The 16,721-nt window shown below is 41.9% G+C and overlaps 1 protein-coding gene across 1 annotated transcript in view; it reads right to left on the bottom strand.

Moving 5' to 3' along the window:
• LOC138739574 (gamma-aminobutyric acid receptor subunit gamma-3-like) overlaps positions 1 to 16,721 on the bottom strand; it is a 483,253-nt gene that overhangs the window by 160,331 nt on the left and 306,201 nt on the right. The window contains exon 5 of the mRNA XM_069891900.1: positions 7,797 to 7,879. Coding sequence (XP_069748001.1) covers positions 7,797 to 7,879 — 83 coding nt within the window. The remainder of the gene's footprint in view (positions 1 to 7,796; positions 7,880 to 16,721) is intronic.

Here is a 16,721-nt window from a genome sequence, read left to right as displayed (position 1 = left end):
GGAGGAAACGTTGCCCAGTGAAGGATTCAACCTGCTCCAGCTGCTGGAAGAAGTGACAGTACGCCAAAGTGTGTAAGTCTGAACCCTTTCCTAGCAGCACTGCGTGCAGATCATGGGGGTCGTCATCCTGGACACTGCCATCACCGGGAGCCAACGGTGGCATGTTCAGGCCCTGGGGGCTGCCATCTTGGACACTTCCACCCTCCATAACAGCGATAAGCTGCGACTCGATGCTGGCCTCCATCACTTTCAACCCAGACAGCCTTTATCAGCTCGCCAGGTCAATGATGGACATTAAGGTAAGCAATAATGTGACGAGTTGCCTATTAGACAGTGGGAGCACAGAGAGTTTCATACACCCCAATAGAGTGTAGCGCTTCTCCCTCGCAGTAATGCCAGTGAACCAGAAATTCTCCTTGACCTCAAGATCTCATACGGCAGATGTCCAGGGTTACTGCAGAGTGATTCTAACTATGCAGGGTTTAGACTATAAAGATTTTAACCTTTTGGTGAAGTCACAGCTCTGTGCTGTTGGGACTTGATTTTCAGTGACATCCTAAAAGTGTGACAATGGGACCCATTCACCCCTCACTGTCACAATCTGGCAATTTTCAAATCTACCACTGTACTCCACCCTTCCTCCAGAGCCTACTTCCCCACTGTGTATGGCCAACAATCCATTCACCCACCATGGATGACCTGTGGACTCTCCACACTTAAAATCACCCCTCCACCTTTGTTCGCCAACCTCACCCCCGACTGCAAACTTTTTGCCACTAAAAGAAGATGGTACAGTGCTGGGGATAGGGCCCTCATTCGGGCAGATGTAGCACGTTTACTTGGAAAGCGCAGGTGGTTGTAGTGAGGAATGGGGAAAGAACAGGATAGTCACTGACTGCAGTCAGACTATCCACAGGTACACACAATTAGATGCGTATCCCCTCACCCACATGATCAACACAGTGAACCAAATTGCACAGTATCAGGTCCTTTCTACCATGACCTGAAGTCAGCATATCACCAGCTCCCTATCCACCTGGAGGACCGCCAATACACTGGGTTTGAGGCAGATGGGATGGCCGCCTCTACAATTTCATTCAGGTCTCTTTTGGAGTTACAAAGGGTGTATCAGTCTTCCAACGGAGATGGACCACATGGTGGACCAGTAAGATCTGTGGGCCACTTTCCCGGACCTTGACAACGTCACCATCTGCGGCCACGACGTGCAGGACCACGATGCCAACCTCCAGAAATTCATCCAAACTGCCAAGCTCCTAAACCTCATATATAAGGATGTGCACAACCCACCTTGCCATCCTTCACTCTGTGTCGTTGAGAACAGAGTCATTGGCCCAGACCCTGACCGCATGTGGCCACTCCTGGTACTCCCACTCCCCCACAGCCTTAAGGCATTGAAAAAGTGTCTTGGAATCTTCTTTTATTATGCCCAATAAGTCCCTAATTATGCCTACAAGGCCTGCCCCTCGTCAAATCTACATCCTTCCCTCTGATGGCAGAGGCTCGTGCAGCCTTCAACCACATCAAGGCAGACATTGCCAAGGCCACAATGCACACTGTGGATGAATCCATCCCATTCCAGGTGGAAAGTGATGCGTCAAACTTCATCCTGGCTCCCAGCCTTAACCAGTCAGGCAGACCAGTTGCTTTCTTTTCCCATATCCTACAAGGCGATGAAATTCAACACTCCTCAGTTGAGAAAGAGGCCCAGCCATTGTCAAGGCTGTGCAGCATTGGCTCCATTACCTGGCTGGTAAATTATTTACCCTGCTAACTGACCAACGTGCAGTTGTGTTCATGTTTAACAACCAGCAGCGGGGCAAAATTAAAAATGACAGGATACCAAGGTGGAGAATTGAACTGTCCTCCTACAATTACGATATCTTGTTCCAACCGGGGAAACTTAATGAGCAACTGGACACCCTGTCATGCAGGACCTATGCCAGTGCACAGATTGACCTCTTATTAACCCTCCATTATGATATCTGACATTCCAGAGTTATCAGGTTCTTCCACTTCTTCAAAGCCTGCAACCTGCTGTACTCCATCGAAGAGATGAGATCCCTGACCAAGGACTGCCAGGTCTGCGCTGAGTGCAAACCACACTTCTACCGGCCAGACGGGGCACAGTGATAAAAGCCACCTGGCCCTTTGAGCATCTCAGTGTTGATTTATAGGATCTCCTGTCTTCCACAGATCACAATGTGAATTTCCTCAATGTTAATGATGAATACTCCTGTTTCCCATTTCCCATCCCCTGCTCTGACATGACAACTTCCACAGTCATCAAGGCCTGCTCAGTATCTTCACTCTATTTGGCTTCCCCAGCTATATCCACAGAGACCGAGGTCCTATTTTGTGAATGATGAGCTGTGCCAGTACCTGTTTGCCAGGGTTATTGCCACAAGTAGGGCCACTAGCTACAACCTCCAGGAGAATGGGCAAGCGGAAAGGGGAAATGCCACAGTCTTGAAGGCCATCCTCCTGGTCTTATAATCCAGGGGCCTTCCAGTCTTCCACTAGCAAGAGGTCCTCCCGGAGGCAGTCCACTCCATCAGGTCCCTTCTATGTACTGCCAGGAATGCCACATCGCATGACATATGTTTTTCTTTCCCAGGAAATCTGCGACAGGGACCATGCTGCCAGAGTGGCTGATATCCCCAGGGCCAGTCCTGGTCCAGAAGCATGTGAGGAGCCATAAGTCTGACTCCCTGGTTGAAAGGGTCCAATTTCCTTCATGCCAACCCCCAATATGCCTACATGGAGTATCTTGACGGACACAAAGACTGTCTCCATTAGGGATCTGGCTCCTCCAGAGACTATGAAGACCTCCACACCACCCCCCTCACTCCTGACCACACATGATGCATCTGAACCATGGTAACCTGCCTCTTCCCCAACAGAGGATATACCATCATATACTTCATCATTTACCCACCAGCATAGCACCAATGAGCAACTATGTGTTCCCGAGTATGTCCAGGACCTTGTCACTGCACTGCAGTCACAACCGGTACTATGACGATCCCAGCGAATGGCCAAACCACCTGAAAGACTTAATTTGGGAACAGATGTTATATAACCATATAACAGTTTATGGCATGGAAACAGGCCATTTTGGCCCTACAAGTCCAGGCCAGATTTTCTAAGCATCACTTCACCCCGCTGGTTACTTTTTAAAAAAAAATGAGGGATGAATGTGGTAAACCACTGATGAATGTATTTGTCTGGTCAGGCACATTCATTGGCTGGATATAGCTGTGGCCCCTCCCACAGGCTCCTGTATAAAGATGATTGTTCCACAGACCCCTCCTTAGTGCAGGACAGTTGTGCAGTATGGATGTACCTTTGTTCTTTAGTGAATAAAAGTCTACTGGTTTCTCAACCTCAGTCTTTGAGTAATTGATGGGGCATCACCCCATGCACTTTGAAGGGTGGGATGAAACCAGAACACCCAGAAGAAACCCACTCAGACACAAGGAGAACGTACGAACTCATTAAGGAAATGCCGGATCCGAACCCAGGTTACGGGTGCTGTAAGAACGTTGTGCTAACTGCTATGTTAACCGTGCTGCCCAATCTAATTACAATGTAAAACTGCAACCCCCATGCTGCTGCGTTTCAATGGACTTCTAGAAAAAGATAGTAACCAAATAGCACTATCTGTGGGGACAGCACATCAGCTGCTGAGTGTTCCTTCGGTGGAGATCAGCAAAGGGCTCTGTGCACCATCCAACCCAATATCCTGGGTTGTGAAATGTACTGTTACTACAAATTCTTGAAAGCCAGTGTAACTTTCCCCCCCAAGAGTTTGAGAATTAATAGAAGTGAATTGACCACCTTAATCCATACCCTTAATTGGTTGGCAAGGGGAGGAAATTGGATCTTTTCCTTTCACATGACGAGGGGTGAAATAGTATTGATGTCAGAGGGAGCCATGTGTCTGAGAAGAATCATCCTTAGTTGACATGTAGGTTCAACAATCAATCAATGTGAGTCATACATCATAGAGCTGGCCCTTCTCTCCCCAATTTAATGAACGGACCCCTCACTTGAAAGGTCAGCTTCATTTCCAAGTATGTTGAACTTCATGATAGGAGGATTTGAGTAGAAGCACGAAGATATCTTGCTGCAATTATGTAGGGCCCTGGTGACACAGCAATTAGATTAATGCACTCCTATGAGGTCTTCCTGCCCAAGGAAGATGAAATTGCAACAGAAAGAGTGCACAAAGGTTCACCAGAATGATGAATGGGTAAAGACAGAGCGGATGCCTGAAAAGCAAATTAAGTATACTGGGCCTATACTCTCTCGAGTCGAACAAAATGTGAAGTGATGTCATTGAAGTGTATAAAATTCTTCAAAATCGTGACAGGGTAGATGCAGAGATGACAATTCCTGTCACTGTAGTTTCTAGCGCTAGGTGTCAAAGACTCAACATAAAGGATTGGTCATTCAGGACTAATAAAATGCTTCAACTAAAAGCTGGCAGTCTTTGAAATTATCTACCCAGAGGGCTATGGAAGCTCATTTTCTGATTATATGCCAGAGAGAGAATGACAGACTTTTATACATTAACAACAATTCAAGAAAGTGGGACTGAGAGAAACGATCAGCAATGATATTTTGAATGACTGTAAGTCACAGACACTGAAGAGCTTTCTACTGGTTCTGTACCATTTTCCTTCCCTATCTGCCTTTTTTCTCTTTAAGGTGTACTGACCGGCTGCATTATGGTCTGGGATGTGGGCACCAATACACCTGAGCATAAAACCCTTCAAAAGGTTGTGGACACCACCTAAGACATCACAGGTAAAACCCTCCCCACTATCGAGAACATCACAGGTAACACTGCTATTGGAGAGGAGCAGAAATTATCAAGGATCCACACAAATTACCACATGCTCTGTTCTCGCTGCTGCCACCTGGAAAAAGGAAAAGATGCCACAAGACTCACATCACCCAGTTCAGGAACATCTACTCCCCCTCCACCATAAAACTCTTCAACAACAAACTCAGTCAGGGACTTATTTAATGACTCTTACCTGTGCACTTTATTTTTTTTGGTTATTCTCTCTGCATTGCGTAGTTTGTTTACATTCATTGTCTCTGCAGTTCTTATCTGTTTACATTTTTATGTTGTGTACAGTTATATTTTTGCATGACCAATAAGTGGTCATTCTGCCTCACCCTCAGGATAAAGAATCTCAGGGTTGTATGTTACGTCATATAAGTACTCTGACAATAAATCTGAAATCTTAAGTCATTCCTTTAAATCACTGGTTTTCAAACTACTCCCTAAATCCTCCTATCTCCTTCATATTCATGAGAAGATATAGAAATCTCTCAAATGTAATAATTGTATCTGTTCCCAACCACTACACTGACAGCCCATTCCAGATACCCACCATTCTCTGTGTTAAAATATTTACCCCACATGTTTCCCTCAAGCTACCCTCCTCTCCACTAAGTACAGGGGGAGACAAGGGGTGAACTTTTCCCTCACAGAATGGTGATGGAGGCAGGGGTACAAGAGGATTTTTTTTACATAACTATTAGATAGGTATATGGAACAGAGAAAAATGGAGGGTTATGCAGCAGGAAAATACTTGACAGTTATTAGAGAAGGTTATTTCGGTCAGCACAACACTGTAGATTTCTATACTCTATGTTTATTCTCATTAAATGCATGTCCTCCAGGGGAAGAGATTGCAACTGTCCACCCTATCAGCGCCTCATGGTTTTACAAACTTCCAACCAGCTCCTATGCTCCAGAGAAAATTGTGAAATGACCATCCTGCACAAGTCAGAAACCAGGGAGGTAGAAGTCCTGCAATGTCACAATACCCTTTGAATTAAGTACCACTGATGCTGATCACACACTTCAAAGGTTTTATAGCTGCAAAGGCCCACCATAGTTGCCACACTGCACAATTCAATCAAGAGTAAATCTCACGCTCTATCATCTTTCATACAATTTTCAGTTTAACATTTCAAAAAACTCCCTGAAGGGAAAAAAAAAACACCCCAGACAACTCAATGCTTTGGATCAAATATGCAACTCAGTGAAATCGCAACCTGTCAGCACTAGCTTGCTTCAAGGAAAGAGGGAATCCCCACTTGCACTTTTAGGACAATTGCCAATTCAAGTCACACACATATGTTCAATTGCAAACCTTTCAATAAATTATCAACCCTGTTGACTAAAATGAAAACGTTTACAACATCAGTCAATGTTTATAAAGCAGATCTAATCTTAGCTCAATTTATATTCATGATTCTTTGGAAATCATTTGTTTCATTTGCATCCTGATCTGTTTCTGCATCCTTCCTGGGTTTAAATCCTGGCACTCCTGGCTCAACAGCATTGCTGGACCAGCTTCACCAGCGAGACTATAATGCCATGAAAAGGCAGTTCTCTGGGCAGCAGTCAGGGATGGGAAATAAATTCTGGCCTTGCCACTTGCACCACATTCTGTGAAGGTGATGAACTACATTGGAGATGGCAATGAAAAATGTGCAAAAGAAAACCAGAAAAGTTTGGGCTCAATGATGTTTCTAACTTTAGAAAATTTGCTCTTCAAAGAATGCACACTTAAACCAGGCCAGATTCATGGAGAGAGAAGCAGTGAATGTGTTTTATATGTCTATTTTATGTATAACCTTCCATATCCAATGCAACTCATTCTTAAAATACTTGCATTTTGTAGCTTTCATCGTAACGGTCTAAACACCTTCAGTGCTGAAGTGTGCACTCGAAGTCCTCACTTTCCACCCAATTGGCCTCCGTATCCATCACATCATCCTCTGACACTTACACCAACTTAAGCGTAATCCCAAACACCAGCCACACCTCCCTGTCCCTGACCTTAACCATTTTTTTTCAGGTATCAATCTCTCCAGACTCCCTGGTCTGTTCTTCCCTGCCAGCCTTCTACCCCTTTCAACTTCCCATTGTAACTCTAAAATAAAAGTGTGATACATCTCCCCTCTCACTTTGATCCAGGCCATCAACAGACCTTTCAGATGAGGCAGACTCTGATATGCACCTCATCCAACTTAACCTAATGCATTGACTGAATTCAGTGTGGCTCCTCTACATCAGTGAATCCAAATATAATTTAGTTGAGCACCTATGCGTTATCTAGACGTCAAAGCCACAGCTCCCAGTTGCCAGCTATTTCATTCCCTTCAAAGGCCTGAGTGTTGACATCAACACGTGAGAGATGCTTGCCCTCGACCGTCCAGCTTGGAGCAGCAAGATCACCACAGGAGCATGTGCAGCTGAAGTCAGGTGCATCTCCAAGGCGCAACGAAAGCGTGCTGTGCACAAGCCCCGAGCAGCATCCACTGCTACGACAGCACCCACCCACATGTGGACGAGACTTCAGGTCCCGGATTGGCCTCACCAGTCACTCCGGACCCACAGCCACCAATCTCCCATTTGATTTTGAAGTCATGGTCATCTTCAACTATGAAGGATGAACAACAACAACAACTTTAATTTCAATGAAGAATCCTGAACAGAAACAAACCATTCCTCTCCATGGATGCCATCTGACTCATTGAAACACTTCAGCTTCTCTTTGTTCCCTCAAAGCTCTAGTACCAGCAGCTTTTGTGTTTCTCTTAATATAATTTCACCCCATTTTTACCTCAGCGCATTCTGTCTGTTGCAAAACTTCTAACTATTGGTATTCTGGCCAAAATAAAAATCGGTCAATTAATGATTACATTTCTCTCAAGGTCAACAACAATATTGCTGAGTTCATACTCACAGCTCGAGAAGATGAGAGGGCACGAATGTTCATCCATTGGAAAGTTCTGGAGCTGCAGCTGACACTCTGCGATTATTGTAAGCCTGTGGAAAGCAAGCATTTGTAGGTCTGAGTGAATTTTCAGAACTCCACGGTTTTTAGTCACCCAACTACAGGAAAGATATCAATAAGAGTGACTTGGGTAGATTAGGCGAGTGGACAAAGAAGCAGTAAATTAAATTTAAAGTTGGAAAGTGTATGGCCATGCACGTTATTAAGAGGAATTTTTAAAAACCCACACTATTTAGATGGGGGGAAAATTCAAAGTTCGGAGCTGCAAAGGGAATCGTGTAGGATACCCTAAAGGCTAACCTGCAGGTTGAGCCAGCGGTGAAGAAGGCAAAAGCAACGTTGGTATTCATATCTAAAGGAATAGGATACAAGAGCAGGGATGTGATGTTGAGACTTTATAAGTCACTGGTGAAGTCTCACTTGGAGCACAAGGTACAGTTTTAGGCTCCTTATTTAAGAAAGGATGTGGTGGCATTGGAGAGGGTTCAGAGAAGATTCACAAGAATGATTCCTGGAATGAAGGAATTAGCAAATGAGGAACATATGACAGATCTTGGACTGTACCCTTTAGAGTTCACAATGATGAGGGCAGACCTCAAAGAAGCATTCTGGATGTTGAAATGCCTGAGCAGAGTAGATGTGGCAAAGTTCTTTCCCATGATAGGGGAATCTAGGACAAGAGGGCACAACTTCAGGATTGAGGAGCGCCCATTTAAAACAGAGATGTAGAGTAGTTTCTTTAGCCAGAGACTGGTGAAACTCTGGAATTTAGTACCATATGCGAGTGTGGAGGCCACGTCGTTAGGGATAGTTAAGGGAGAGATTGATAGGTATTTGAATAGTCAGGGTATCAAAGGTTATGGAGGGTGGGGGAAAGGCCGGGGAGAGGTGCTGAGTGGGAGAATGCATCAGCTCAATGGGCTGAATGGCCTACTTCTGTTCCTATATCTTTGATTGGAAGAGCTTAGAGAAGGTTTACAAGGATGTTGTCGGGTTTTGAGGAGCGGAGTTACAGAGAAAGTTTAAACACGTTAGGACTTTATTCCCTGAGAGATATATACAAAATTTTGAATGATATGGAGAAAATGTAAGTGGGTATGAGTTAAGAGTAAAAGATGAAATTTTAGGGTGAATTTCATGAAGAGTGGTGAGAGTTTAGAATGAGCTGCCAGCTGAAATGGTGAATGTGTGCTCATTTTTGACATTGGAAAATGGATAGGTACATGGATAGGAAAGGTATGGAGGGATATAGTCCATGCATAAGTTAATGGGACCAGGCAGAATAATAGTTGTGCCCAGACTAGATGGGCTGAAGGGCCCATTTCTGTGCTGCAGTGTCTATTATTCTATGGATCTGGCACTATAATATATAATTTCAAATCTGTAAATGGAAATGAGAGAGTCTACGGCATATGTCACCCATGTGATGCATGGAAGAGGTCAATCTGAAATGAAAAGAAACATAAGACACAAAATGGAATTTGAATTGTTTCTATTCCTGGAAACTTTGAGAACATGAAAGTGATCATCCAGTCATACCCATCTATCCTGTTCAAATAAACATTTAAAAAGAATCCATGTGAAATGCTTCACAGGAAGAGAATGTTGGAATTGAACTACGAGGATGTCCTTTGCACCTTTGAACCATTGTTTGCCACTTGTAAAATCTTTGCACTCACTCTACCAATACATGATTCCCATCCAAACATTTATGTAACCTTTTTACCTCCTGCTGTTGAAGGCCTCCATGAAGCAGCAATTTATTTATACTTTATTAATTTTGTACAATATATTCACTGCTCACTCTGTGTTCAACTCTATACTGGGGTGAGCCCCAAACCAAATTATGGAGCACTTCCCAGAATGTTACAAAACCCAGCAGCAATAGAAATTCACCAATACAATTGTTACTTAAACAAAAGTTGTTGTTAATTTTCTTTAAACATGAAAATAAGATCAAACTTTAACATTACTATTAACTTAACTTAACCCCCTTCTAATTCTAGGTGCATGTGTATGTAATGTGAATATGTTCAGGAAAGTTCTTTGTTTCACAGTCCATTCATTCACTTTTCACTTCTCCAGGTTCACCAATATCAGGAAATTCTCATACTATACACAAAATTTAACATCTATGAACCTTCACCAGGGTCTGGTGCTTAAAGGTAAATAGTTACTGCTCAGGAAGGTTCTTGTTGGTTTCAGAGAGATATTTGTTGCTCATTAGACACACACAACTGATTTCCTCCAATCAGTCACTTCAGTGCCGAAGAAACCAGCCCCATCATAGTTTTCCCAAATGATAATCTCTTCTTCCAGGTCACCACAGAGTTCCTCTTGTATCCCTTATTTCAGGAGAAAAACTCAAGCCAGACATTTCCTCTTGTAAGGAATACAAGGGTTTTGAACAGGGTGAACTCAGAACTCACAACCCGTCTTCAAAATAGGGTTTTCAACAAGCATGCCAGTTTGCCATTTTGCAGCCTCAACTGATACTGTCGAACAGATTTCTTTCTCTCTCTCTCTCTCTCTCTCTCTCACACACACACACACACACACACACACACACACACACACACACACACACACACACACACACACACACACACACACACACACTGGGAAAGTGGTCATCCAGTCATACCCACCTATCCTGTTCAAATAAACATTTAAAAAGAATCCATGTGAAATGCTTTCACAAAAAAATTGGGTACCCAATCTCAGTACTTCTGAGCCTGGACTTTATTGCTCATACACAATTGATCAGTATATTCATTGCTTCTGCAAAGCCAACCAGAGCCTCAAAGTCTAGCTTCAGCAAAGCTCTTGCATTTTAAATGAGGTCTTCTGTGATGTGTTACTCTGTGAAGTGACCTACACTAAACCCCCCCACAATCTATCTTTTTAAAGACATATTTATCCATAACCATTCTAATATCCCCCATAACAAGAACACCTTTGCTAGGTCTGTGTAGTCAGTCCAGAGATGGACGGGGATGAAGCCAGAGCATGCGAGAGGTGAGCCTCCGGTTGCCAGTCACATCAATTCCTCAACTTGCTCACACTTCGACCTCTATGTACTCAGGCACCTAACTGTTCCACTGGTGTGCAGTACAGGTTGGAGGAAGTGCATCTAATTTTTTTTGGATGGCCGTGCAGAGTTCAACAATTTCACTTATTCAGCTTTGGCCTGGAGAAATAAAGATTAATAACGATTGCAGATGCTGGAAATCTAAAAAAAAATGCTGGAGATACTCAACTGGTAAGACAGCATCCATGATGAAAGAAAGAGATTTAAGATTTCAAATCGGTGAACCAGCTCTGATTCAATGTCATGTGAGACATTAAGATGCTACTTCTCCTGCAAAGCATTTCCAGCTTTTATTTCAGCATGAGTAGGGATTACTCCTTTACTCGATCCTTTAACACCTTGCAGTTTCAACTTTCTCCATCTGAAACCCTCTTTACGTTCTTCCCTCTCCCCTGCCTTTTCTCTACATTTTGAAAGCTGCTCAACTTTTCCTCTCTTCTGATGAGAGGTTATGACTTTGAAATTGTAAATCCATTTCTCTCGCTGCAGATTCGATTCGACCTACTTTGCATTTCTCATGCATTTAGGTTTTATCCCCTCCGACCAGTTGGAAGATGATACAAGAGGCTTCTTGTATTATAATTGATCCAAATAGCTGGACTGACAATATTCAATTAACTACAATGTATCCTCATTATAATTATTACCACACAACTTTCACCATCTTATTGGTCAGCATTTAAGTTTGATCCATCACAGAATGAAATGTGTACTTCTGGGGCAAACTTTTCCAAATGAACCTAAATCGGGCTGATGCCACTCTTGAGGAATTAACTGCAGTCAAAGGACTACACTGCAGAGAAAACAAAGGGCTTGACATTTCCTTCAATGTTCCATCAAAAGGCTGTTTTATTGCAAGGAAATGTTGATTACAGATGTCAAGCCAAGCAGAATCTTGACCTTTCTAGTTCCAATCCAAAATATTGAATGCTATCTTTCAAAAGCTTGCATTTTTACCACTGCCCCCCCAAACTTCCTTGCTATTGCAAATGACATCAATCAACCTGTAGCAAAAGCACACAGTAAATGCTGGAGGAACTCAGCTGGGCTTGCAGCGTCCATGGGTGGTAAAGATATAGAACTGACACTTCGAGCTGTAACCCTTCCTCCATGTATGAGAAAAAAAGCAGGTAATTACCTGAATTAAAAGGCTGGGGGAGAAGGGAGAAGAAACAGTGGGAGGCACGGGGGGTGGGGTTGGTGGTGGAGCACAGCCAAGAGTCAAAAAGCAATAATTGGACATGGATAGGAGGACAGGAGAGGAGGTGAGAATTGATCAGGGAGGGGGGGGAGCTGGAGGAAAGGAGACAGAGGAATAGGGAAAGATAGAGAGAGAGAGAGAGAGAGAGAGAGAAAGAGAGAGAGAGAGCTGGATGAAAGGAGAAAGGGATTGGGGAAGGGGTGCGATTGCGGGGGTGGGGGGAGCTAATGAAAACCAGAGAAGTTGATGTCACCTGGTTGGAGGGTGCCCAGACGGAATATGAAGTGCTGTTCTTCCAGTTTTCAGGTCGTCTCAGTCTGGCATTGCATGAGACCATGAAGAGACATGTTGGCATGGGTATGGGGCAGGGAATCGGATGCTGTTGGGAGATCCTGCTATTGCAGCAGAGAGAGTGAAGGTGTTCAGCGAAGCAATGCCCCCAGTCTGTGCCCAGTCTCTCTCAAGGCCACAACCGGAGCACCAGGTGCTGTAAACAACACACTAGTTTCACAAGTGAGGTGTGCTTCACTTGGAAAGACTGGGGCCCTGAATAGCGGTGAGGGAGGAGGTGTGGGTGCTAGCATTTCCTGCAGTAACAGGGTTAGGTGCCAAGACAGCTATTAGTCGGAAGGGAGATGTGGACGAGGGAGTCATGGAGTGAGCAGACCCTGGGGAAGAAGTTTTTGGTGGTGGGGCCATACAGTGGGTGGTGGAAATGACAGAGGACAATACATTGGATGTGCAGTTTAATAGGATGTTAGCCAAGGACAAGGGAAATCTGTCCTTATTGCGTGTGGAGATGAGCAGGCAATGGAGGATGCACAGTTGAAGCCGGCTTGGCATAATAGGAGGGCATTTACGGGCCATGCCACCCCCAAATGTGTCATTGTGCCACCCCCCGGCAACCGCAGAACTATCATCACCAGCGAGTTGCCGACTGCACTGGGTGATGCCATCAGAGAGGGGCCACCAAAATTGATCATGTGATTTTATCTCCACATGCTATAAGCATATACAATTGTCTAACACGGGAGGGAGGGGAAAGTGTGACAGTGCAGCGGACAGATGAGGTCCATGGCAGGTATGGCACCTGCCCCCCTCCCCGCCCCGCTGAGTGAGCCCTCGAAAGGCAGTTTGTACCCCCCATGGTACCACTAATGCCCCCTGATGCTGACTCTGGGGTGCGGGTCAAGACGATGTTAGTAGAGAAGCAAAGGGGCGGGGGTCACTATTTTGATTAATAAGAAGTTACCTTTTAAATTGGAATCAGTTTATGAAGCGGCTGGTCGACTTACGATTGTACAATTTTTTCGGTATTTTGGACTTTAATGAATGTTTATGCTCCAAATATTGATGATGAACAATTTATGGGGGATTCTTTTCTTAATTTGAATCAGGCTTATGATAAGATTATGATAGGAGGTGATTTTAATTGTTGTTTAGATCAATTATTGGATAAATCTCCAAAAATGGTAATTAGAACTAGATGGCTAAACAGTTGATGGTCTTAATGAAGGAGTTGAATTTAGTAGATATATGGAGAAAATTAAATCCTAAAGAAAAAGATTTTTCATTTTATTCATTTTGACATGACTCTTCTTCAAGAATAGATTTGTTTTTAGTGTCAGTGCAATTGCAAGGTCGAATTACAGAAGCTGTGTATATACCAAAGATTTTGTCTGATCATTCTTTGTTATTAATTACTTGTGGTGCTTCGGAAAGGATGGGGAATGTGTATTGGTGGCATTTTAGTTTTATTTTACTTAAAGATCTGGAATTTTATAAATTCATATGGGATCACATTCAATGTTTTTTGAAAATAAATGTAGGTTCAGTTGATTTTAAATTTGTTTTGTGGAATGATTTTAAAGCTTATTTATGGGGACAAATTATTAGTTACACAGTTAAAGTTAAGATGTGGCAAATGGCTGAAGTTGAACAGTTGGTGAAGGAGATAGAGGTTCTGGAGAAAGATTTGCAATGTGGTTCGACGGAGGTTAAAAATATATGATTAATAAATTTAAAATTGCAGTATGATTCGTTAAAGACATAAATTTTAAAGGTTCCTACAGAGGACAAAGCAACAGTATTATGAGTTGGGGAGAGAGTGCATGAAGTTTTAGCATGGCAGTTAAAAACAACAAGCATCTAAAACAATAAATGCTATTCGGTATCAGTCAAAATTTACTTATAAACCTCAGGAAATTAATGATGAGTTTCACAGGTTTTATGAGAAGCTGTATACATCTGAGGTAGGGCAGGATGTAGTTGCTCTTGAAGAATTTTTACCTGGTTTAACTTTGCCTATTTTAAATTATAGGAATGTTAAGGATTTAGGTGCTTCCTTTACTGTTAGTGAATTAACGGAGGCACTTCAAAATATGCCAAGTGATAAATTTCCAGGAGATGATGGGTTTACTTCTGTATTTTATAAGGAGTTTCAAGATTTGTTAGTCCCTTTGTTGATGGATATGTTACATCAGGTGGACAAAGTTGGTTCCTTAACGGACTCTTTTTCTAAAGCAATTATTACTGTGATTCCTAAGAAGCATAGGGATCCCTTGAATGAGGGATCATGTAGACCTACTTTTGTTAAATGTGGATTATAAGATAGTAGCCAAGGTTCTGGCTAATAGACTGGCAAAATGTTTACCTGATTTGGTTCAGGTGGATCAGGCAGGTTTTATTAAGAATCGTTATTCAGCAGACAATGTAATAAAATTGATTTCTTTGATTAATATTTCATGGCAGCAACCTGACCTACTGATGGTAATTTCTTTGGATGCTGAAAAGGCCTTTGATAGAGTTGAGTGTAGCTTTTTTTTTAAGGTCCTGTTAAAGTTTAAATTTGGGCCTCTTTTTTATTGGTTGAGTTAAGGCTTTATACAGAAATCCCACTGCGAGAGTGGTGATGAATGGTCAGACATTTTTACCTTTTACATTGACTAGATCAACTAGACAAGGTTTTCCTTTCTCACTAGCTCTGTTTGCATTGGCTATTGAACCTTTGGTGCAGATGATTAGGCAAGATAATGCGATAACAGGTATAAGGGTGAATTCTAATGAATATAAGATAAATTTATTTGGAGATGATGTGCTGATGTATTTGACTCATCCTTTATGGTCTTTGGAGTCCTTACATGAATGTTTGCAACAGTATGGAGTGTTATCTGGTTATAAGGTAAATTGGGAGAAGAGTGAAATTATGCCTTTGGCAGAGATGGATTGTGAAGTTTAGATGGTCTGATTGTATTAACTATTTGGGCATTATTATTGATAATAATTATGACCATTTATTTGTGTTGAATTATTTCCCATTATTGACTAGAATTAAGGATGATTTGAATAGATGGAAGGATTTACCAATAATGTTGGTGGGATGGGTGAATTGTATTAAGATGAATATTTTTCCTCAAATCCAAAACGTGTTCCAATCTATTCCATGTAAGATACTTTATAAATTCTTTAAGGATATTAATTCTTTGATAAGAAAGTTTTTGTGGAAAGACAAAATGGTGAGAATTCCACAACAAAAATTAACATGGAGATATGCATTGGGAGATTTACAACTACCTAATTTTCAACATTACTCTGAATTAGCTCAGTTAAAATTTATAAATATGATGTTTCAAATGGATAGCCCCTTGGTTTGTGCTACTATTGAATTATCTCAGATTGGTGAAAAGAGGATGGACCAATTTATTTATTAATGGAATTCTCAGTTATTGTGTAATTATAACTTACAAAAGCATTTGCCTGAGTTATGGATAAATAAGAATGAGCTTTTAGGTATGGAAGGAAAAATCTCGGCTAGGACGCCTTTATTTCAAAATAAGCTTTTACCATTTACGATCAATAACCAACTATTGAAGTTATGGGAACAAAAAGGAGTGAAATTGGTAGAAGATTGTTATGAGGCAGAACATTTTATTTCTTTTCAAAGAATGAGAGAGAAATATGATGTATATTTGAATGCTCTCTTTACTTATTATCAGGTTAAAGCTTTATTGTTAGATACTTTTGGGCATACCTTGTGTCTTCCTTGAAGATCTAAATTTGAGAGTTTAATTATTGATGGTGCTAGGAAGGGTTTTTATATCGAATATGTATGCTTTATTGCAGGTTAAAATCCCCAAGCCAGATGTAGATAAGACTAGAGTGAAATGGGAAAAAGATTTAGGAATATCTATCTCCCCAGAAGAGTGGATGTCGGTATGTGAATAAAATTGTGAATATGTGATACAGATTGGTTTATTATAATTTTATTCATCAATTATATTTAACTCCGGAGAACTTGAAGAATTTTAAATATGTCATTTCAGATTTATGCTTTAGTTGTCAGCAGGAAGTAGAAACCTTTTAACATTCGGTTTGGCTATGTGAGATGATTAAACCTTTTTGGAATAAAATTAAAGAATTTTTGGAAGTTGTGTTTAAATTTAAAATTCAATTTGACCCTATGATATTTTTATTGAGTAATATTAAATCATTGTGCTTAGAGTTAAAATTAGATAAATCTCAAATTGACTTTTTGAGGTTGGCCTTAATAATAGCTAGGAAATGTCTTTTCAGTTACATGGAA

The sequence above is a fragment of the Narcine bancroftii genome, chromosome 7 (genome assembly GCF_036971445.1).
Source record: "Narcine bancroftii isolate sNarBan1 chromosome 7, sNarBan1.hap1, whole genome shotgun sequence".
In the NCBI taxonomy this organism is placed as follows: Eukaryota; Metazoa; Chordata; class Chondrichthyes; order Torpediniformes; family Narcinidae; genus Narcine; species Narcine bancroftii.
This window is presented reverse-complemented; position numbering and strand designations above follow the sequence as displayed.